Source organism: Protopterus annectens, chromosome 9.part0 (assembly GCF_019279795.1).
Source record: "Protopterus annectens isolate FY-2018-M chromosome 9.part0, PAN1.0, whole genome shotgun sequence".
Lineage (NCBI taxonomy): Eukaryota > Metazoa > Chordata > Ceratodontiformes > Protopteridae > Protopterus > Protopterus annectens.
Window position 1 is genome coordinate 840,022,605 of NC_056743.1, and position 24,973 is coordinate 840,047,577.

Here is a 24,973-nt window from a genome sequence, read left to right on the forward strand (position 1 = left end):
GTAGTTCATTTTCCTAGCATTTACACCTTCAGGGCTGTATTCTCCTTTCTTTGGACAAAAAAGCGTGGAAGCTTTTGGTACCAAAATTGCCTTTTAATTTTGCTCTGCTAAAGCTAATGGCAGTTTTGACATGTGGAAGGCACCCTAAAACTTTGAGCTGGCCTGTGGTCATGTCTTAGGAAAGGATATTAAAGAAAATGCTTAGGCTACTGCAACTGTGATTTATTACAATGTCTACTGTTGTGGAAAGTTTACCTTTTCCCAGGTTAGAAGCTATCTCACTGCAGCATTTGTTTGACAGATGCTAGCAGAAGTTGCTACCCAGCTTCTGAATATATGGCATGGTTTTCTATTCAACCACTTTTTGTGAAAACAGAAATATTGACATATTGTAATACAGTTGTGTGAGTTACTCACCATAACAGTAAGAGATTGAAGTGTTATTGTCTCTACAGTAGCGACTCTTCTTTCATTTCTGTAGTTTTTTTTTCCTTTTTTTTCAGTATTTGGTGTTCTTATTCTTGGAGAGGAGTTATAGGTCAGCCTTATTTAACACATTCAAGAAAGGCTTGCATACTTTGTAGTGAAGACCTTCTAGCAGAAATGGAATCAGAGACATGTGACTGCATGGCAGTTAAACCTTTTGCCTGCTAAGGGTCCTAAGTGCAAGAAAGCATGTTGAACTCTTACTTAAACCTTTTTAGTTGTGTTGATTGACAGGTTCTAGTGACAGGAATCTGTTGTATTAATGTTATTACAGTATATATCTTGATGTGCTCCCTAAGAAGAAAGAGTCTGAATATATGAATAGGCTTGGTGTTGAGCGTTATAGTACCAGTATCAATACCTCAGAGAGAAACATTTTCTTTATGTACCTGTCAAAGCTGGGGTGGAGACTGACCATGCTGTTCCTGTCATCATCTTGAAATGCTTGAGAGGGATGTTGCGTAAAGTATAGCTTCTCACTCTAACTAACTCTCCGATGCAAGTTAAGCAGCTGGCCTTGCATATGCTAGCAACAGCTAATCACAGCCTTCTGGATTGTCTCTCATTACTACTTATAAAAGTTTGGTGCCAGGCACTGCCCATGATGTCGAATGTGTGAACTAGCCATATACTTCGGAGAAGAGCACTTCATTCATTTGTTGCTGCTGTAGTTCTAAAACAGAATGTTTAAAGTGAGGAGTCCAAGTTTGCATTTCTTTCTTAAAATTGTAATTTTTCTTTTGTTTTCAGAGGCTGCTCCAGGTGTGGAAGAGATTTGCTACTTATGCAGAGAGGGCACATCCGTTCTGGGCAATAAACTCATCCACTGTGACAAGTGTCGCCATGGTAATGTTTAAAACTGTATGACATTCTTTAATGGGTTGCCTGTAGCAGTAATTACCCAAACTGTTTCTTATGAGGTGGTGTGCATCATGAGAGAAGGAATATAAAAATGAAATTTCTCTTCTACTGTCTCTATTCTCATCTGTGTAACGTGTATGTTTGTATGTTTATCTATTTTGGTATGTAACAACATCATGACAGAAAAGGGGACATTATGGTTCAGTTCACTGTTCAGAGTTCGCAGTTTCACAGCGTTACTTATTAAGCAAATATATAAAACACCAAGCAGTGTTACTGATACAGCAGTAGTAGGAGTTATAGCAGTAAAGCCTGAGAGAGAAGAGGAGGTGAACTGATGTGTTCATTCTGCAGACAGTATTCTGAAACAGTACGACTTGCAAACTGTCTAATATTTTGTTATTTTTAATGTAAATACTTGTGAATGGTATTCTTTTCAGAAATGGTCAAATAACTTAAACGTTTTGCTTACATCCTCCAGGGATCAGGTGCGTATAGTGCTGTATTTCTTGATCCCAGCTTTCTCTTACTGTTTTTTTTTTTTTTTTTTTTTTATCCCAGCATTTATCCTTAACCTGTTGTCTGTTTTGGGCTTACCTCCTAAAGGGCAGCAGTATTGTAGCCATTATGTCTGAACAGGAAATCTTGGTATGTCTGTTAGTGACCTTGTCTTAAACCCAGCTTGCTGTTTGCGCAGGGTCTTTCTGCTTCCAAAAGATGACTGAACTTTATCTGTAGATGAAGAATGCTAGGGTGTAGTTGAAGCACTAGCTGTGATATCATAGTCAGAGTTGTTATATGTTTTTTGCCTTCTTCCCAGTGAATACATAGTATGCAGTATTATAGGGTACTGCACTGTTAAGATGTCTATTGAAGAGTCAAAACTTGTAATAGTGAACCCAGAAATGAATGGGGGGATACTGAAAACACAGGGAAACAGTGGATGTTGACTATCTCTTTTCCCATTTAAAGTTGCTTTTTATGTGAGGGAAATCCCTCCTGCACCCCTACACCCTTTGAAGGGTATATATACCAACTCCAAGATTGTCATACCTTGAAGAAATGGGAATATTCCAAGGAACAATAATCTTGGACTTAATATGTGTAAGTCCGCATTTTTAGTCATTCAGTCTTGCCGTTCTGGGACTGATATTAACTACTCTTGGAATTTCATATGGTTGCCTACTGTTAGCACCTGCTCATATTGTGCAGCTCAGCTGTTAGTGGATGTTAAGTTCTAGTTGTTCTATCTTGCCTTCATTCTTACTGATGGGTGCGGAGCCAATCCTCGGCTCCGACTCGGCCAAATTCAGAAGCTCGAGGTCTTCAACCAGCTCGTGACCTACTCCCTATCCTATGATGGACTTGTGCTTCCCTCAGATCTTGTTTGCTGCTGCAACAGATCGGGCCATTCACCAGCTCTGGCCAGTGAAAATTTGTTTTTTTTTTCTCATAATTACTTAGATTGTATAACTTTAGATAAGAGTTGTTTAGTTAGAATAGCTGTTACTTCTTAAATTGCCTTTCACACTTTACTTTTTTTTTTCTGCTAGTGTGCTCTTTTCTTTTAGTTCTTCATGGCCTGTTTGAAGGCTTTTGTTAATCTTCCTATTCCTGTTGCTGTATTGGGAGATGGCTTATACCTTTGTTGGCAGCAAACAAGGTCAGAGGGAAGTATCAGTACATCTTGAGATAGAGAGTAGGCTACGAGCTGGTTGAAGAACTCAAGCTTTTGCATTTGGCTTGGTCAGAGCCAAGGATCGGCTCCAAATCCATCAGTAAGAATGAAGGCAAGATGAACTCTTCACATGGAACGTTATGGTGAGTACATAACTTTTTTTTTTTTTTTTCTCCCTCCACTGTGTTTTTTCTGGGTGGAATAACGATTGAATTGGCAGCTCTGATAGCTGGAGGATGTCAGCCTACTGGTTTTCTTCTTTCTACCAATCTCCTATACACATGCACACACACACACACACACACACACACACACACACACACACACACACACACACACACACGTCTGTGTTTTTTTCCTTGTTGCCTTTTTAGTGACTGACTGAGTTTTTCTTTCTCTTAAGTCCTTTTTGTACACTAGAATAGAGTTCTTGTTTTATGTGTTCTGAGTTTATGAAGTCTGGGATCTTATTGTATTTTGGTAAATGTTGTTGTTTGCGATTGTGTAGCTTTTAGTGGTGGTCACATTGTTGAATGAAATGTCTGAGAAACCCTCTAGAGTTAAGAAATATGTTGGTTGTGGCTACATGATCCCTAATTTGGATGCCCACACTAAATGCATTTATTGCTTAGAGGCCTCCCATTTAGAAGAGGATTATTCTATTTGTACTGCATTTGGTACAAGGGCCCTTGCAGAAAAGTGAAACAAGTTGGTGCTCAATGTGCTTCTCCCTGCCATAGCAGGGAAAGTTTCCCTGTCACAGTCTTCATCTTCTTCCCAGCTTCTAAAAGAGTAGCAGATATGCGTATGGCTGAGAAAAGTTCAGAGAAAATAAAGGTCAGTAATAATGGAGGCATGAAGAGCATAAGAAGTGTTCTGCAGATCGCCGTTTCCTACGGCCTGGCACAGAAATTGAAAAAGTTTTCAAATCCTGCCCTAGCTTCAGAGCCTGCTCTAATTACTCTAAGAGGGTCAGTTCTCACCTGAACCAGTAACCCCCAGGCTCTGATCACATTTACAGCAAGAAAAATCTTTTCATAGGACTTCCAGACCCCCATCCATGGCTTTGTCCCTAAGATCAGTGTGGTCAGAAGTGGAGGTTGACAGAATGATGAAAAAGTTCCTCAGGACCCAGATCCAGCTTGGAGATACTCCTGGCTCTGACCACTGCCAGAGTTTTATGCCTTGTTACATCTCCCATGAGATTACAGCTCCCACCCCAGTTTGACCCTTAGAATCAAGGCCCCTGGATCCGAGTGTTTCCCAGGGTTTGTCGGTGTCCGATCAGAAAGCTTGGTCTTTCTTGATTTGGATTGTTCCCCTGATTCGAATCAGAGTGCCTCGGCCCTCAGTGGATCTAGGAGCTGAGGTGTCAGTGCCGACGCTGCAGGGTCATGGTTGACTCCCAAGTTGTTGGAGATATTTCTTCCCCGTGTCACTTTGGTGCTGGATAGCTCAGTACCAGTATTGGCCGTGGAGATGAGTTGAACAGATTTTTAGGTCCAGCCTGTGTTGGAGTCCATGGATTCTGCTGGGATGGTATTGAGGCCTGGTTTGACTTCTACTTTTGTGGCCGTTGAGAGAGTGCTCTCTGGAACTAGAGAGCAGGCTTCCCTTCCCTGCTTGGATCCAGACTTGCACCCATAGATCTCTTGAGGTCTTTGTCATCCATATTCAGTCATGTCAAGACAGACAGCCCCTCGGAGTCTAGAGTCAGTTCATCTAGTGCTTTGTCCATTGGCTTCGAGTCCTCCCCAGACCATCCCACTGGAGAAGGTTAGTTACTATAAACCAGCATTCCAGAGCAAGTATATAGACTCCCCACAGGAGTCTTTGACAGAGACAGAGAATACACCAAGCTGATGTCCATAACAATTTGCATATATCCCATGGGCCTCTGTTACAGGAGGTTTAGGGTATCACACAGTGAAAACTCTAGCTTGGCTAGGTTTTTCTTCTAGTTCTTACTAATTGGTTTGTCTGTATGAACTTTTTACTCTTTGGATTGGATGTTAGTTGGTATATTTTGTAGACACCTTAATTGTTATGGACATCAGCTAGGTGTTTCTCATGTTTACCGAAACACTCCACTTAAGATGTGCTGACAAGGTCATAAGAATGCCAAAACATGCATGTCCACAGTTAGTGGGTTTTTTGTGTTTTTGGCCTGAATGTATCCATAAAGACTTAAAAAGTTAAAAGTCATGGACATTCAGAAGCCATATAGTTGAAACACTTGATGTCCTTAAGGGTTCATTTGCATATATCCCATGGACCTCTGTTATAGGAGGTTTAAGGTATCATACAGTGAAAACTCTAGCTTGGCTAGGATTTTCTTGTAGTAATTTGTATATTTTAATAGTTTACTAATTATTATTTTTTTTGCAGCATTTTCTTTAAGCATACCATCCAGAACTTTTGTTACATTGAAAGGATTCCCAAACTGTACTCTTGTGCAGATTGTTATTAATTCTGTAGGTATTTTGGTTATATACCAGTTAATCAGACAAGTTCAGCCCATTTTTAAAGACCACATTTTGGTCACTTCTGTTTCATTTAACTGCTTATTAACTAACTGTAAAATGTTCCAGGGTTTCAATAAAATTTAAATATTTCTGGCTTTTTGCCGTTTTTTTATGTAGCAGATTTCATTGTGTTTTCTATTTTCCCGTTGTATTTGCTTCCATCTGTTCATGATTTTTTAAGTATATATTTTTGTATTGACTCAGTTATATGCCTTTCATCAGCCCTTCACCATCAGTCAGATCATTTTTTCCCTGTAGAACAAGAGAACGATTTAGGAGGCTGTGATTAAAACAGACATCAGCAGATTTTGTGGTTAGGGGTCTAGTCCTACCTCCAACAGCAGGTATAAAGCCTTGCTGCCTATGCCTTCTCCTGTAGGCGTGCACATTCCCGCTTAGACCCAACCCAGTCAGTGCTACCCTGTAGGCATATCTCTGGCCCTCTAGTACTGCATTTCATACCTCTCTGTCTTGTCTCTTCTTTGTTTCTGTTCAGTTGGTGATGACATTACACTGGCCAAGACTCTGTCATACTCCCCAGAATAGTTGAGCAAGCATCAGCCACTCATTCCTAGCCTCTTCTGCTTGGCTTTTCTAATATTGAAGCTGCTAATCAGTTGTGGATTATCTGGGTCACAATCTGGGTTGGGGGTTAGTATAATGGTTCGCAAGGTGCAGGGTTTGATTCTCATCTTTGGAAGGAAATTGGCTAGGTGTAAAATGGCCCAGAAGTGCAGCTAGCCTAGTAATCAACTGTGAACCTTTATCCCTCTACACCATGGAGCTGGACATTTGTTAATGGTTTGAAAGTAAAAGGCTGCATCCACCTGTATGCTGAGTCTTTTGCCATTTCAGTTTTAACTTTCATTAAAAAGGAGCATATTTTTCGAATATCCTTTGTCCTTAAACTTTTGATCTGATATTGAAGAGGTCTGTCTGCACATTTTGTAAGGATGTGATACCCTGGGCTTCAGGACTGCTCTGCATGTGAAGCTTTCTCAGACTGCCTTCTCCATCTCCCCCATCTCAAAATGTTCTTTCCCTTCTTGCCTCCATTGTATTCTTTACAGCCGCTCCATCCTAATTCCAAAATAAGCTGTTCCTTCCTGCCTTCTTATTCTTTACAGCAGCTCCATCTCCAAACCAGAATCTACTGCTTCTTCCTGCCTCCCTCACATTCTTTCTTGTTAGGAAAGTTTGTGATGAGGAAGAAGCAATCCCAGATTACTTAATGATTTTTTTTAGATTTTTGAGATTCCTTCATATTTTGGTGAGACATAACTGTTGATGTGATGTTGTTCTATCTCACCTTCATTCTTCACTAGTTGAGCTCGGAACTTGGCCGTTTACAAAGGTTCGAGGTCTTCCACTGGCACGTGGCTGTATCGCTATCCCATAATGCACTAGGAAAGCTCCCCAGATCTCACTTGCCGCTAACAAGATCGTGTGTTCTCCATTTTGGCTCTGGCTAAGTGTATTTTGTTCTTTCTTCTAATACTTAGAATAATTGTTTTTTCTGTGAGTGTTGTATAGTTATAGTTTAGATAGGTTGTTCTTCTGCTTTAGTGCGTTTGGCCATCGTTTTTTCCTCTTTAGGCCAGTATATACCTCCCCTATCCCCTTCCCCTGTCTGCTAGGCTCATTTAAGTTAGAGAGCTTGAAAAGTAAGTATACTTAAAAGAAAGTTTATTTAGGTTTATATATTTCTGTACCTGTTCAATGTCTAAATGCTAAGCTCTTTTTAGATGGACAGCTACCGTTTTTCCATTTTAGTTAGAGGGCTTTCTTCCCTGTGTTTTTCCTTTTTTCTATTAGAGGGCAGATTGTTATGTTCTTTTTAAGACTGCCTCATCCTTTTTCTAGTTACAGCTTGCTTAAAAAAAAAAAAAAAAAAAAAAAAGTTTTGGTTTTGTATTTAGTATTGTTGATAATTTTTGCTGTTGTTGTAGTTAAACATTAGGTTTGTTAAAACGTCTAAGGAAACTAAAGAATCCAAACCTTCGAGATTCAAAAAGTACACAAAATGCAATCAAAAAATGTCTTTGACAGATGGTCACACAGTTTGTGTCTGCTATCTTGGTGCTGTTCACTTGCAGGAATCATGTGCCATATGCCATGCATTCAGTAGCAGAGTGTTGTCGGAAAGTAAAAATAAACTCATATTAAGAGGGTTACTGAAGACTCCATTTACAGTAGCACTTAAAGGTCAGAGTTCCTCTAAATTGTTGAAAGCCTCATCTTTCAAAACATAGAAGTCTGGGAAACGAACTTCTACTTCTTCCACCCAGTTGGAACCGTCAAAAAAATTGGCAAGAGAGTCCTCTTCGGATACGAAGACAGTCAGAACCGAAAAATCTTTGTCCTCAGCTTGTGCAGTAATTTCGGAGCCAATGGAGTTTCAAATATGGAGGCGGTCCCCGGAACTGGAACCGGTCTCCCCAGTCCTGAGATCTCCATTGCTCCAGAGGGTCAGATCTCCTACTCCCTCCTTTCTATCATCCAGAAGCCTCTCTGATGATGTGGATCATGTGGTGCGAAGACTTTTGAGGACACTGGTGCTGGCCAAACTTCTATCGACTCCAACCCATAGGGATTCGGAGCCGACCAAGACCGCCTCCCTTTCATCGATTCCTCCTCCGATTCATTCTGGGACCTCAAAGCCGAAGTGTCTGAAACTGATTGAAGTGTAACTGTCGGACCCGAGACCTGCACCAGGATCTTTGAGCCCGACTATGGCTCCTACCTCCTCAGTTCCGTCTGAACTAGAGGGGTCTGGGAGCCGACATTCTCTGGTTGGGTCCAGGGAGGTCAGTCAGATCAGACAGTTGTCTGATCTGAACTTACCTCTCGGGGCTTTGGCGCGGGTGAGCTCGGCTCCTACATTGGTCTTGGAGCCAACCCCCTTGGATCCGGGAATGCATTCTAGTCCTCCGGGACCGGGAGCTTCTTTGGATCAGGGGCGGGGGGCCTTCGAGGTGATGAGGAGAGTGTTGTCACCACCGACAGCTCCACTCCCAGGCATTCTTCCCCCAAAGTGCCAGTGTGTGTCTCAGTACCAGCACATCCACACAAGCGTGGTGACCCAAAGCCTCAGGATGCCCCATTGGGTGAAGCCACCTCTTCCGAAACCTCTCCAGAATACCCTTCCGAAGAGGTCCCTCAAAAGAGATTATGCAAGAGGAAGCATTTAGACTCCCCAGAGTGGTCCATCACTTCAGATGCAGACCTCGAGTTGGAAGGGTCCCCACAGTCACCCTCTGAGGATATAGCCTTTGCGGAAATCCTAGAAATCCTGAAACAGAGAGGTGTCTGGAAGCCCATCAGCCCTTCTGAGGAGGAGTCCATATACCTGGAGGCTTTCGGGTGTCACCCTTCCACCTCTTGGGTGTTTCCACCTTTTGACGAACTCATGAATGTAGTTAGTTGAAAGGCACGGGAGTTTCCAGGTACAGTGGAACCGGTTCCTCGGAGGCCAAATAAGTTTATTTCAGCACCTTCAGACAAAGAGAATCTTACAAAGGGTATCCCAGTAGATGCTATTGTGGTGGTGGCAGCCACCAAAAAAGAACTGTTAAGAGACATCTGCATCTGTCCATCTACCGAACAAGGAGTCTCGAATGATGGACAGATATGGTAAAGCGCATGTTCTCTTCAGCGATATTTGCTCTTAGATCACTGAACTACTTGGCTCATTTTACCAGATTACAGAGAGATCTACTGAAAGAACTAGGAGATACTTTACAAGGTTCTGTAGCTGTGGGGGTCTCGGACAAGGTTTCTTCCCATCTCTCCACATTAAACTCTGTGGTTAACTCCTCCATGCGGCTTATTTCTTACACAGCAGATGGAGCAAGTAGAGCAGCGGGTTCAGGAATTTCCCTGCGGAGACATTCCTGGATACGTTTTTGTGACTTTTTGGAGCCTTTTAAGTCTCTTTATCAATGCTTCTTTTGATGGTTCGTCACGTTTCGGACCGAAAGTTAAAGATATAGTCACCAGTTGCTAGCAAGAAAGAAAAACTCTCTCTCTGCCATTGGAGTATGTTTTTCCCTACCTTCTAGACCTTATCCCAAAGGTCAAAAGGAGGGAAAGATGTGGTTCCGAAAATCCCAGAGAGCTTTTCAGGAAGTGCGCGGTAACACTTCCCCCAGGGGCAGAGGGGGAAGCAATAATGGGAGATACCATCCTCAAGGCAGAGGGAGCCTGCAAAATAAGGACGACCGAGATTCATTTTGCAGTAGGCGCTTTCAGTGCTTGTGAAAGGAGGCCCGTCTGTCCATCTCTGGAGGCAGTCTGGGGTCACTTGTCTGTGTACCCAGAAGCATGGCAAAAACATAACAAAAGACAAATGAGTACAAAGCATCGTGTCCAGAGGCTACTGTATACCCTTTTCTTTTCCCGTCCCAAACATGAAGAACATCCCAGATGTTCCACCCAGTCAGAGGGAAAAGGCAACTCAAGAGATTCAAAAGTTGCTAGACAAAAGTCATCCAAACAGTCCCTGCAGACCAAATAGGATCCGGAACTTACTCAAGGTTCTTTTGAGTTCCGAAGAAAACAGGGGACTGGAGACCCATTCTGGATGTCAGCAGATTGAACACACGACCCATTCTGGATCTCAGCAGATTGAACACATCAGTAAGAAAAACAAAGTTCCAGATGGTAACGCTGTAGTTGATTCTTTCTTTTTTGGGAAAAGACAATTGGATGTGCTCTGTAGACCTCCAGGATGCACGTACTACCACATAAAAATGGAAGGCCATCCAAAAGTCAGCTGCACTTCCAGCTGGGAGCCAGTCATTATCAGTTTTGAGCCTTGCCCTTTGGTCACACTACAGCTCCCAGAGTTTTCAAGTGTATGGCAATGGTCACGGCTCACTTGAGACATTTGGAATTCCGAGTGTTTCCGTATCTAGACAGCTGGCTCCTAACTGCCACCACCAAGCATCTACTACAAAAAGCAAGAGACACCACATTACTTCTCTGCTCTTACCTAGGCATCATGATAAACTACAAAAAATCTACCTTGTTGCCATCTCAATGTATCGTTTTTATAGGGGCAGACTTAGACATGACACACATGATGTTAAAACGTCCTACAGAAAGAGTTCAAACTTTGAGACAACAAATCTTGAACCTTCTCTTAAAAACAAGAGTACAAGCAAAAACAGTTTTGCAAGTCTTGGGGACCATGGCAGTAGCGATAAACTTAGTTCCATTAGCATGGATGTGCATGAGAGTACTGCAGTGGCTGCTGTTTGCACAGTGGTCATTGCAGGAACTACCCATGTCTCATCAAATTCTAATAACAGAGTCCTGCAAAAAAGACCTTCACTGGTAGCTTCACTCCACTCATGTGGCATCAGGTCTATGGTACCATTTGTCCCTCCACAGCCTTTGGTCACAGTAACCATGGATGCCTCCCAGACAGGGTGGGGGGGCATTATCTGGGAAGGATAGTCCAAGGCACGTGACAAGATCATGAGGTCCATTTCCACATCAATGTCCTAGAAATGACAGCGGTGCTTTTGGCGTTGCAGGCAGTACAGGGCTCTCTTCTGCTAGGAACTATTGCAATACAAACAGACAACATGTCAGTTGTTTGGTACATAAACAAGGAGGAACCAGATCCCTACCCCCTTTGTCTAGAGGCCCTGAGAGTATGGCAGTGGGGGACCTCCTCCCAATGCTTTCTGATAGCAGTGCACATCCCGGGGAAATCCAGCGATTAGCAGACAGACTCAGCAGAGTGATGCTGATGCCTTACAAGTGGTTCCTAAAACAAGAAACAGTGGAGGTGATATTCCGCAAATGGGGCCAGCCTTGCTGCGACCTTTTTGCCACATCCGTGATTGCCAAATGCAGCAGCTATTTTGCCCTAATCCCCCGTCTGGGGGAGTCACAAAGGGTTGCACTTTGTACATGATTGGCCCTCAGGTCGCCTTTACGCCTTCCCTCGCTTTCTTTTGATACCCAAAGTTCTTCAGAAACCCAGCTCATTGGGAAGCAATCTCATTTTTGTCGCCCCATACTGGCCTCGTCAAATTTGATTCCCCTGTCTTTGGCCTCATTTCCAGGAGAAACCATGGATTGTGGACCCAGTTCCAGACCTTCTGACTCATAAATCTGGAACGCTCCACCCCTTTCTTCAAACTCTGAAGTTAACAGCTTGGCTGCTCTGATTCCAAAAATAGCCAGGCTCCCTGACCTTTCTTCAGTAAAACATATCTTGATCTCATCTCATAAGGCCTCAATGAGGAAACTTTACTTGAACAAGTGGAAAAGATTTTCTTCCTAGGCATTAAGTAAACAGATTGATCCCTTTTCTGCTCCTGTTGCTTCCATTCCCAAATTTCTAAGAAAGATTTTTAATTAAGGAGCACCTGCAGCTACCATTCGAGTCCAGTTAGCAGCAATATCCAATTTTCATATGAGTGATCTAGCCACAAATCTTATGTCTCAAAGTCTATGAAAAGCCTTCTTGAGAGGCACTATTTTATTAAGACCACCCATTAAGACTCCTCTTCCACCATGGGAACTAAACTTTGTTCTGTCCTGTTTAATTCTCCCCCCGTTTGAACCTGCGTCATCTTGTGACCTAGGTTCTTGACATGGAAAACAATTATTTTGATTGCCATCACTTCTGCTAGAAGAGTTTCAGAACTGCAAGCATTATCAATAAAGCCCCCTTACATGCTTTTCCACAAAGACATAGTGTCCCTTCGAACAAACCCATCCTTTTTACCAAATGTATGCCCAGAGTCTAATTTAAATCAATCAGTAGATCTACCAGTGTTTTTTTCCCAACTGTAGCAACAAGGCAGAATATATGCTACACCAGTTTGGATGTACATAGACAATTACGTTTCTACTTACACAGGACAAAGGACTTCAGGAAATCTGACCAATAATTTGTTTCATTTTCAATTGAATAAGAAAGGTGCTCCTATATCTAAGGTCACACTTTCAAGATGGTTATCAGACTGCATTACCTATACATATAAATTTAATAATAAAAATCTTCCTGGGATAATCAGAGCTCATTCTACACTCACCACAACATTCCATGTGAGTTGTTCATCTCACCTTCATTCTTATATCCCACCCTCCTTCCCCCAGCTATTTGGCTTCTGGAGGACCAAGTGGTCTTATGTGGCAGATAATATTCTCTGACTATCTTCATTTTAGAGCAGGAATCATATGCAGGCCATTTGGCTGCTAGTATTATTAGCAAACAAGATCTGAGGAGCTTTCCTGGTGCATTGTGGGATATGGGATACAGCCACGAGCCAGTGGAAGACCCCGAGCTTTTGTAAATGGCCGAGTTGGAACCGAGGATTGGTTCCGAACCCAACCAGTGAAGAATGAACGCGAGATGAACAACACACATGGAACGTTATGGTGAGTATATAACTTCTTTTAATATTTCTTATTTATTCAGCAATCCTTTTCAATGAGTTTCATGCTTAGGGAGAATAATTTTCATCTTCTGTTATATTTCCCCTTTAAGGCTGTTGGACCAAGTTTCATCCATACTGGAAGTTGCATTTTTTGCCACAAAATGTTATACTGTTGTAATATTCACACCCTGTCTTCCTACCTACCTCTCTCCCCATTGCTCTTTCTTTGTCCTAGGCCATGTTGGAATTCCTTTTCCTATCCTTTACTTCATTTCTTTTATTCTTGTCTGAGTCTATTCTTCTAGAGCATCAGCCTCAGTGTTTTCCCAGGATAAGAAAGCAGTGAGGATTTTTGTGCCTCTATGTCCCTTGCGTACCAGTACATATACTTTTTTTAAACAAGAAACACTTTTATATGAATTATCACTTATGACACAGGCAGTCGTGCATTTATATAAATGAAAACAAACCATATTGACATATTTTCAGTTGCAAATGTGATCTATGCAGTCATTTTCAGGCAAGTATTACATTACCTATTCAATTCCTGTCTTCCCTTAAACCTCATTCCTCCACCAAAACATTATTTTGAATGTATTGCTCCCACAATTCCCATTTTTCCATGTAATTTGCTCCTACCATTTTCTAAAGATCCAATTTTCAGTTGTTTTATCTCTGTTACTATATTCACTAGTTATGGTATCGTTGGTTTATACTTTGATTTCCATTTTCCAGTCATTTCTTTTCTGGCAGCCACCAAAGTTAAACTGAGCAAGCCTTTATTTTATCTAGGCAATTCTGATTCTGTATTGCAGCTCAAAAAATAATTTCCTTAGTTACATCAATTTGCTCACCCAGTATTTGTGACAGAGTAGTCTGCAGGGAATTTTTAAAGTCTGGCAACTCATTACACTCCCAAAAGTATGTTCCCAAGTACCCCTTTCTTTCTTTCACACACCTAACATTTACAGTCCACCTGAGGTGCTTAGGGTATAAAAATATCTATGAAAAAAACTTCCAAACAAAGATCCTGAATATTTTTTTTTTGCATGTTTTGAAGCCATACATATATCTTCCCATTTTTCTTTGTGAAAGTCTGTCTTCCTAATCCTTTCTAACCTCATCTGACTGATTCCTATAGTTATTATACAGGTTCAGTATGTCCTAATACTTATTCGTTTTTTTAACAGCAGCTTCTTTCCTAAATTCTACTAAAAACTCTACCGGTGCCAATCTTTTGCTTAGGATTCCCCTATTTCCTTTCTTTTTACCTGTATTCTGATATCAGTACTTGATAAAGAAGGTAATCTCTAGCCTGCAGTCCAAATGAATTAATTATTTGCTAGGTTCCTTTGCCAATTTTCTCCAGTAAATTCCAGCCCCTTTCTGCCTATACTGCCTGCTTCCTATTGCAGCTATTCCTATCAGCAGAATCGCCTTTCTCCATTCCCCTGTTGGCTTAATTCTTAGAATACTTTCTTCTACTTTATGAATATAATATCCTGTTAGGCTGCTGTCATTCTCCACAAGGATCTGCATCCAAAATCCCAGTCTGTCCTTGTTTCTTGAGCTTCTCCCTGTTCGTCATCATCCCTTTCCACTTTGAATTATAGCTTTCTGATTGTGCTATGTACAGAAGCCTTAACTGTGCAACTCTGAAATGCCCCTTCAAACCAGGTAATCCCAAACTACCTTATTTTATTGGAAAGGATCAACTTATCCCACTTGACTGTTGCCCTTTTTTACTCCCAGATAAAATCATTTAAGTTTAAGGGACTAAAAACATTTTTGCTGCTTTGTATCTTGCTATCCATATCCATAAAACAGAGCTTCTAGTTTCCACTTGTTGTATTATCCTTTATTTATTCTCTTCCCACATATCCTTAGCTCCCATAACAAAATCCCTTTTATCATGTCCCCATAAATATGGGCATTGCTGAACCAGTTTGTATTTGGGTACATACTTTACAGCTATTGTAGCGTTGTCGCCTCACAGTAAGACGTTGTCCTGTTCGATTCTCAGCTAGAGCGTCCTCTGTGTGGAGACATGCATGAATGGACATACCTTCGTTGAAGGTTGTGCATCAGGGATGGCAACTCGGCACGTAAAAATCTACTGCCAATCATTAGCAGACCGGAGTTCCGCTGTGGCGACCCCTAACCGGAAAAAGCCGAAAGACCCAACAACATTTTAGACTGCGGTGGTGGTGCTGCGGTAGCGTTGTCGCCTCACAGTAAGATATTGTCCTGTTCGATTCTCAGCTAGAGCGTCTTCTGTGTGGAGACATGCGTGAATGGGCCTACCTTCATTGAAGGTTGTGCGTCAGGGCCGGCAACTCTGCACGTAAAAATCTACTGCCAATCATTAGCTGACTGGAGTTCCACTGTGGCGACCCCTAACCGGGAATTGCCGAATGACACAACAAGAGCTTTACAGCTATTGCCTTTGTTTTGTCTTCATTAATTTTATATCTTGAAAAGACTTGGAATTGTCTCAGAATGTTCCACAACACTCAAATGGCCTTTTCTGGTTTTATCAGGTGTAAAATAAATCCAACTTTCGTGATTTCCGTACCAGTTATATCCTTGAATTTCTGAGTCCCTTATTTTCTTTGCCAGTGGTTCTAAATCTAATGCATATAACACAGGAGAAAGAGGATACCCCTGACTGGTTCCTGTGCTCAAGCAGAACTTATCAGTGAGTTACCCCTTGCACTTTAATTTTCCCCTCGGATCCTTCATATATCTTCCTAATCAACCTTATAGTTTTATTAGGGAATGCAAATGCTTCCATTGTCCTACTCATAAAATCCCAACTTGCTCTGTCAAATGCTTTCTATGTATCAAGGCCCACCAACAACAGTGGTATTTTCTTATATTCTGTTTTTCTCTGGATCATCATTGTTCTATTAATGTTGTCAAATGTCTGCCTCCCCTCGACAAAACCACAGTGATCCATATCTGTCATTTTTGGCATCACATTTGCCATTCTTTTAACTATTCTAGACATAAACGCTTTATAATCATTTTAGAATGAAAATGGGCCTATATGAAGCTGGATCCGATGGGTCTTTACCATTTTTAGTTATTATAGCCACCACAGCTTTCTTCCAGGATGTTGGTGCTTCTCCTCCTTTTAAAATATTGTTAAACAAAACTTTCCAGAACTTTATCACTTTCTTCCCTGCTAGCTTCCAGACTTCCAGTGGAATGTCATCTGTTCCCAGAGACTTTCCTGTAGATTGTTATACGTCGCCATTTTTATCTCATCTCATCCTAGCCGGTTAGTAATTGAGCCTCATCTACCTGTAACCTTGGCATATTTCATTCTTCCACAAACATTACTATTTGTACTTTTTATTGATTTCCACATTTCGCTACTTTATACAAATGTTCATAAAATTTCAGAAATATTTGTAATACCTCTACATGATCTCTCATTATTTTCCTTGTTATAGGCTCACTGTGCTTGCCAACAACCCTTTCTACTTTCTGTTTCCTTAGATGTTGTGTTTAAAAGCTTTTGTGCTCTGTAGTTACTATCAAAAAAACAGTTGCTTAACAACAGTCTTTCTAAACTCGTGTATTATCAAGGTAGTCCCTTATTTTCTCTTTAGCACTCTGCAGTTGTGCCTGTTCTTGTTCTGTGAGATTTCTCCTATCTGCAATACTTTTAAGCTTAATAATTCCTTACTTATCCATTATCTCTTTCTTTTACTTCTGTGCTATTTTTAAGCTTCACTTTAAATTTGTCCCACTCCCTATCTATATTTTCAGAAGAAATTTCTATCTTTCTTAATAAATCCTGAATAATTTTCACTGCCCATTCCTTAAATTCCTCTCTGTTTAGCAGATAGGTGGACAAGTGCCGGTGACATTTTATTTTAGTTACTATTGGCACATGATCTAAAATAGTTTTTAGATACTTATTAATATTTTCAATTAAATGCACATGTTCCTTTGAAATATAATTTCTGTCTAGTCTAGCCCTGTTTTCTGTCCAAACTCCTACTACTGAATTCACATCTTTCATACCAAATATTTTCATAAATTTCTACAAAATAAGTCTACCTTCTTTTGTTATATTTTCCCTTGTAGGCCTCCTAGATACTTTCTCCCTGTTGCAAATCAAATTCCAGTCCCCATCTATAAGTAATATTCCCTGCTGAAAGCTTGTTATATTTTCCACAATATTTTTAAGCTCCACTGTATCAGTTTTAGGTGGAATACATGCCAGCTGCGGCGGTGGTGCTGCAGTAGCATTGTCACCTCACAGTTAGACGTTGTCCCATTCAATTCTCAGAGCGTCTTCTGTGTGGCGACATGCGTGAATGGGCATTCCTTCGTTGAAGGTTGTGCTTCAGGCCCGGCAAGTCGGCACGTAAAAATCTACTGCCAATCATTAGCGGACCAGAGTTCCGCTGTGGCGACCCCATACACGGGAAAAGCCGAAAGACACAACAACAACATGCCAGCATAATCCTCCTCCCTTACCAGTAGCCCCTTTAGTACTACAAATCTACCATTATTATTTTTTATTCTTTCTATCACTGTTGGAGTTTCACCTATTTTCCTTTGTCCCAGATATTCCACTGAATAACCATCCTGAAATCCTTTCTTTATCTAATTCACATGCTCAGTTCTTTTCAGATGTCTTCTGTAGCATAGCTATTTGAACTCTTTATTTTTACTATAGTTCATTACTCTTTTTTTATACAGTAGATATAAAAAGTGTACACACCCCTGTTAAAATGCCAGATTTTTGTAATATAAAAAATGAGACCACAGTAAATCATTTAAAAACTTTTCCCACCCATGATGCGACCTATAACCTGTACAGTTCAATTGAAAAACAAGTCTGTTAAGGGAAAAATATAAAAAATAAACATACAATAAGCTGGTTGCATAAGTCTGCACACCCTTAAACTAATACTTTGTTGAAGCACCTTTTGATTTAATTACAGCATTCAGTCTTCTTGGGTTGGAGTCTATCAGCATGGTACATCTTGACTTGGCAATATTTGCCCCGCTGTTCTTTGCAAAAGCACTCCAAATCTGTCATATTGCAAGGGCATCTCTTGTGCATACCCCTCTTCAGGTCACCCCACGGGTTTTCTATTGGATTTAGGTCTGGGCTCGCGCTGGGCCATTCCAAAACTTTAACTTTCTTCTGGTGAAGCCATTCATTTGTTGATTTGGATGTATGCTTGAGGTCATTGTCAGTATAAAGGTGGAATTCATCTTCATCGTCAGCTTTCTAGCAGACGCCTGAAGGTTTTGGGACAAAAGTGACTGGTATTTGGAACTGTTCATAATTCCCTTGACCTTGATTAAAGCCCCAGTTCCAGCTGAAGAAGTACAACCCAAACCCTGATACTGCCATCACCATGCTTCACCTTGACTAAAGCCCCAGTTCCAGCTGAAGAAGAGCAACCCAAAGCCTGGTACTGCCACCACCATGCTTCACAGTAGGGATGGTGTTCTTTTGGTGATACGAAGTGTTGTTTTTTGCGCCAAACATACCTTTTGTAATTGTGGTCAAAAAATTCAACCTTGGTTTCATCAGACCATAACACATTTTCCCACATGCTTATGGGAGACTTGATGTATTGTTTTGCAACTTTTAGCCAGACCTGGATGTTTTTCTGTGTAAGAAAAGGCTTCTTTCTTGCAACCCTACCCTATAGGCCAGACATATGGAGAATACGGGAGATTGTTGTCACATGTAGTACACAACCAGTACTTGCCAGAAATTCCTGCAGCTCCTTCAGTGTTGCTGTAGGTCTCTTGGCAGGCTCCCTGACCAGTTTTCATCTTGTCTTTTCATCAGTTTTGGAGGGACATCCAGCTCTTTGCAGCATCACTGTTGTCCCATATTTTTTCCACGTTTTGGTGACTGTCTTCACTGTGTTCCATGGTATATCCAATGCTGTGGAAAATTTTTTGTACCCTTCTCCTGACTGATACCTTTCAACAATGAGATCCCTTTGATGCTTTGTAAGCTGTCTGTGAACCATGCCTTTTGCTGTAGTAGGCAACTGAGTAAATGTCAGGAAAATCCAACTAGGACAGCTGAACTGTATTTGGGGATGTTCTTCGTTTTCCATTGCTGCAGTCCTTACTATTGGGTATAGTCCGCATCCAGTCGGCCCGAATACCAGAGTATAAGGCTGACGTCGGTCAGGGCGCATAGAGACGACGCCAGTACGCCAGGCCAGGGTACTACGCATGACCGGCGTCATATCCTCAGTCATTTTTGCCGCGTGGTCCGATGCAGAAGCAGTTTTTGCGAGTGCAGGTTGGCGTTCTGAAATATTTCCGAAACCGGAGTTTCAGACCGAATCAGAGTTGGCTAAGTACCCGTTGGGGAACATTTTGGTTTTTCTTGCCTCAGTATTTAACCGGATGTCAGAAAAAGTGAATAACTGTATTTCTTGTGGGAAACAAATACCTCATAGGGATTACCATACATTGTGTATACCTTGTTTAGGGCCTGAGCACGACGTTGTTGGTTGCCGCTCTTGTGCTAGGTTTAACAAACGCACTATTAAGAGGAGGTTAGACTGTGCCAGATTAGTGTTTGGGAAGCATTATAAAATGCCGCCGGATGCTCCGCCCAAGAAGTGCAAGGACAAAACAGCGAAGCCTAGGGTTGATGAACCGGCAGTCCCGGACGTCGATTCTTTAGATGGCTCAGTGGAGCCAGAAGTTTTGCCAGGAGTTTCTATGGAGTCTCAGGCAGAAACTTTACTTTTACAGGATGTCCCTCTCAGGAGGCAGGCCAGGCTGAGGGGGCTTCTCAGGTAACTATTCTTCCCTCTCTTCCCAAAGTATTTAGAGCCTCTCCTTCTGTTGCCAAAACTTCTTTTAGAGGTAGGCCAACTTCAGCTTCAGTAGGGGCTTCTCCTAGCCTTCGGGTTCTGTACCTAAGAAACATATGCTTAAAATGGCAGAAGATTTGATTACTATGATTAGAGGTTCTATGCCCTCCTGATAAGAGGCCTAGAGTGGAACCAGAGTTTGACAGTTTTGAACAGGGTTCCGGGCTTCTGAGTCTTCTGGAAGATTTGCAGGAGTATCCTCATTATTCTGATTCTGATGTGGATGATGCCACTCCTTGACTTCTCCTCCTGAGGATTTTTTTTCAGAGACTCTGCATTCCATGAGGGAGCACTTTAAATGGGAAGGCCAGGATTACTCTGATTCCAGGAAGAGACTTAGGGAATTCTTGTTTTTACCCCATCATAGGCCCTTAGCTATACCTCCTGTGTTGAATGTGGTGGAAGATGTTTTTGCAGAGGCTTCCCTGAACCCTGATTCTTTGCCTCCTGCTCCTGTTAAACCTGATAGGTACTATAGGGTGCCCGAAGCTCATAAGTATTTGTTTGAGAGTCCTAGGGCGGACCCGGAAACTGTTTCTCAGGGGCCTAAAGGTGTTAAGGCCTCTGTGGTTAAAAATCCTGTTCCCACTGACAAAGAGGCAAGTAGATAGGTGGGGTAAGAAAGTGTATACTTCTTCCACTCTAGCCATGAGGGCGTTGAATTGTCAGTTTCACATGCTGAAATATCAAAATTATCTCCTTTCACAATTGAAATCTAAGGTGGATGCTTTGGCGGAAGGTATTGATTGTAAAGACTTGCTGGATTTAGTTTATGTGTCTGAACAAGTGGGCAAGCATTCTTTGCAATGTGGTTTTGATGCTGTGCAGGCCTCCTCGAGGTGGCTGCCACTAGTTCTGTTCTTCGCAGGCATGCCTGGTTGAGGGATCAAAATTTGGCTGAGCATGTTAAGACACGGATTTTGGATGCTCCTTTACAGTCTGATGTGTTGTTTGGTTCACCTGTGGAAGCAGTTTTAAAGAAAATGGAGGACAAAGCTAAGTCTATGCAAACTGTTAAAGATTTTTGCAGGTACAGCCACCAAGTTTAGTAGAAATTGGCCTGCTAAGGGGTGGACATATCCTGCTTATGATTCCCAGTCTAGGGGTAGGTCTAGACGTGGTAGGGGCAGGGCTCAAGGTTCTTTTAGGCCTAGAACGGGGAGTTCACCTGCTCAGACTTCTGGTGAGGGTAGGGGTCAGTCCTTAACAGACCCAATGACCTGCCTTTTCAGCTGCCAGTAGATTCTCGCCTGGCAGCTCCTTGAAGGACGACTGTCTCTTTTCAAAGAAAATTGGGATTTAATTACTCAAGACAGATGGGTGTTGGACATCATTCAGCCAGTCCCTGTATCAGACAGGGGCCTAGGATTTTATTCTCGCATGTTCCTAGTACCAAGGGAACACGTGGAGACTTTTGGATTTATCTCTCCTCAACACTTATCTGGACATTCCCAAGTTCAAGATGTTGACGTTACAACAGCTTTTACCTGCTGGGCAAAGATCACTGGATGGTAACTTTAGTTCTCAAGGAAGCTTACCTTCATGTGCCTATCAGGCTAAGTTACAGGAAGTATCTGCGGTTTCGAGCTGGAAATTCTCATTATCAGTTCTCTGCATTGCCCTTTGGCTTATCTACTGCGCCCAGAGTATTCACAAAGGTTCTGGCTCCAGTGATAGCTTACTTCAGGCTACAAGGACTTCAAATCTATCCTTATTTAGACGACTGCCTGATTCTGGCTCAAGAAAAGGAAGACCTTCTACAGCATCTGGAATATCTTATAGCAGTGCTAAGATGCCTAGGGTATTCTGTGAACGAAATAAAGTCCAGTCTAGTACCCTCTCAAGACATGTGCTTTCTGGGTGTGAGACTGAATACAGCAGCCCAGATGGCCTTTTAACCCCGGACAAACAAAAGAGTCTATCACTTTACTTCCATCAACTATCTCATCAGTCCGTGCTGACTGCAGAGACAGTCCTTCAAGCATTAGGGTTCATGGCATCTTGTATTCTGGTGCTTCCCAATGCCAAACTGCATATGAGGAAGTTACAATGGTATCTCAAAATGTATGGACACAGCACTGCCAGGATTTAGACACTGTCATTCAAATAATACCTTGCCTTCAAAGAGAATTTTTGTGGTGGGCTCAGGAATGTCACCTAAACAAGGGACTCTCTGTGACCCGGCCAGAGGCGAGTCAGATTTTACCGACAGATGCCTCAGACATTGCTTGGGGAGCTCATCTAAATGGAAAGTGGATACAAGACAAGTGGCCTGCCAGACTACAGCATCTACATATCAACATGAAGGAGATGTTAGCAGTCCAGTTCGCATTGCTGGCTTTCAAGGAGTTACTTCTTCCAGGGCAGGTGTTGATTCTAACAGACAACACAACTGTCATGTGGTACTTCAACAAACAAGGGGAACACATTCTTATCCTCTATGCAGGCAAGCGATGATTTTATGGGAGACTGCGCCACGCTTGCACCTAACTCTTCAGGCAAGGTTTCTGCCAGGAGCACAGAACTCCTTAGCAGATGTGTTAAGCAGACAAATCATGGATCCCCACAAGTGGAAACTGGATCTTCATGTATTTCAGAAATTGACAGTGTCATGGGGAACTCCAGACATAGATCTGTTCGCTTCTCCACTAAACCACCAGCTGCCACAGTTTTGCACAAAGGGGTTTCATCACACAGCTTGGAAAGTGGATGCTCTGTCTTTCAGTTGGACAAACCTTCATGTGTATGCCTTTCCACCTCTGCCTCTTCTTCCAAAGGTACTGTTAAAGGTCAGACAGGACAGGCCAAGGATGATTTTGATAGCTCCAGATTGGCCTTGGCAACACTGGTACCCTGAGTCTGGTAAAGAAGCCTCCATGGCCTTAACCTTTGATTCCACATCTGTTTTCCCAGCAGGACGGTCATCTGCTCAATGTCAAGCTTCACTCTCTTCATCTGACAGCCTGGCATATTCTGTGTTGAAACACAGCAGGTCTCAACTTCCTCAACAAGTTTTAAATGTGATTAGGAAGCTAGAAGACCTAGTACAAGGAAAGTGTACGCAGCAAAATGGAAGAGATTTTTATTTTGGAGTAAAGCAAAGAATTTGGAGATTTCTGAGCCTGATTTGAGTATGGCTCTTCAATATCTTACTGAGTTACTGGACAAGGGTCTGTCCTTCTCTTCCATTAAGATTCATGCTGCAGCAATCTCAGCTCACTATGATTGTGACCCACCATTGTTTCGCATCCTTTGTTCAAGCAGTTTCTTAGAGGGGCAAAAATATAAGACCCCGAGCTCCTACTCCTGCTTGGGATCTCAATTTTGTGTTGGAAACACTTACTCTACAACCTTTTGAGCTCTGCTGAATTGAAATATTTGTCATGGAAGACTGCTTTTTGTTGGCTATTACTTCTGCAAGAAGGGTGTCTGAGTTGCAGGCCCTTATGGCAGTCGAGCCCTTTTGATTTTCCATAAGGATAGGGTATCATTACGTACTAATCCTTCCTTTATGCCTAAGGTGGTTTCTAGTGTGGCTTTAAACCAAACTATTCATTTGCCTACTTTTATGCAGACCCCAAAATAAAGGGGAAAAGATTTTGCATACTTTAGATGTACACAGGCAATTGGACTGAGGATTTTAGGCAGTCTCAGCAGTTGTTTGTTTCTTTTGCTTTGAGTTCGCAGGGCAAGCCTGTGTCAAAACAAACTATTTCTAGGTGGATTGGCTTTTGCATTGCATTTTGTTATTCCCATCATGGCAAGGAGGTTCCAGCTGGGATTAGGCCTCATTCCACTAGGGAAGCAGCTACTTGGAGTTCAGTGCATACTTTCTCTAAGCATTATCACCTAGGGCTGGTTTTGCCACAGCTGTTTTGCAAGGCATGTTGTCAGCTCCTGCTTCTTTATGATTTGCCAGCCTCCCTTACCTCTGCTTTGGGATTCTAAAGGACTGCAGCAATGGAAAACGAAGAACATAGTACAGTTTTGTACCTACCATAAATGTAGATGCCTCCTTCCCTCTGTGTTTAGGGGTGGTTGTGTAGGTGAGTTTACCTGCTTCTATTTTTGTATATATTGTTCATGTTTTGGTGCAGGTATTTTGGGCCTTGTCTTTTTAGGGTCTTCTGACATCTGGGGCAAGAAAAGACTGAGGATATGTACCCTGACTATACCCAATAGTAAGGACTGCAGCAATGGAATCCTCGAACATCTACATTTATGGTAGGTACAAAACTGTACTTTAATCAGAGTCTCTTTAATTGATGGGAGGTGTGTATCCAAGAAGACTGAATGCTGTAATTAAAGCAAAAGGTGCTTTAACAAAGTATTAGTTTGAGTGTGCACACTTGTGCTTTTTTATTTTTATGCATTTTCCCCTAACAGATTTGTTTGTTTTTCAGTTGAATTGTACATGTTGTAGGTCACATTAAAGGTGGAAACGTTTTGAAATGATTTATTGTGGTCTCATTTTTTTATATCACAATAACCTGGCATTTTAACAGGGGTGTGTACATTTTTTATATCCACTGTACATCTGTGAGACCATTCACATTTAAAGATAATGTGGAAAGTATTCACATTTAAAGGTAATGTGGAAAGTATTGTCATTTTGATCAGAAGTTATTATTCCTACCTGTTTAACAGCTTTTTAAAAATTCCTAGTTTCAGCTTTTGTGTTACACTCGTACACTAATATTTGGCAGGCCGAACTTTCATATAGTTGTTTCTTGTCATATCCATTTGAACCTATGTCACATCTTACAAGACTTTTTGTTTTAATGAAAACCCCTCAAAAAACACACTCCCAGAACCTATTAACTTGAAACACTCAAAACTATATACTACTTCAGTTAACTGTTAAGTTTAGCTGCCTCATAGAAGCAATTGCCCCAAATTGACAGCCACATTTACAAGCTTGAATTAACCTGTAATGAAGGTTATCCATGCTAAGACTCGTGGTACAGCATGTGCTTCTACTTGCCGTAAGTGCTGTCTGTTTTTGTCTTGTCTTTATTTTTATTTTAGATGTAGAAAGCAACTTGAATGCTATCAGTAAACACTATCTTCTAGCCATTGAAGGAAAGAAGTATTGTTTTTATTGCCCCCTTATCACATTATCTCCATAAAAACATGAGAACC

The 24,973-nt window shown here is 41.7% G+C and overlaps 1 protein-coding gene across 1 annotated transcript in view; it reads left to right on the forward strand.

Moving 5' to 3' along the window:
• PHF1 (PHD finger protein 1) overlaps positions 1-24,973 on the forward strand; it is a 2,051,426-nt gene that overhangs the window by 462,440 nt on the left and 1,564,013 nt on the right. The window contains exon 4 of the mRNA XM_044083522.1: positions 1,237-1,332. Coding sequence (XP_043939457.1) covers positions 1,237-1,332 — 96 coding nt within the window. The remainder of the gene's footprint in view (positions 1-1,236; positions 1,333-24,973) is intronic.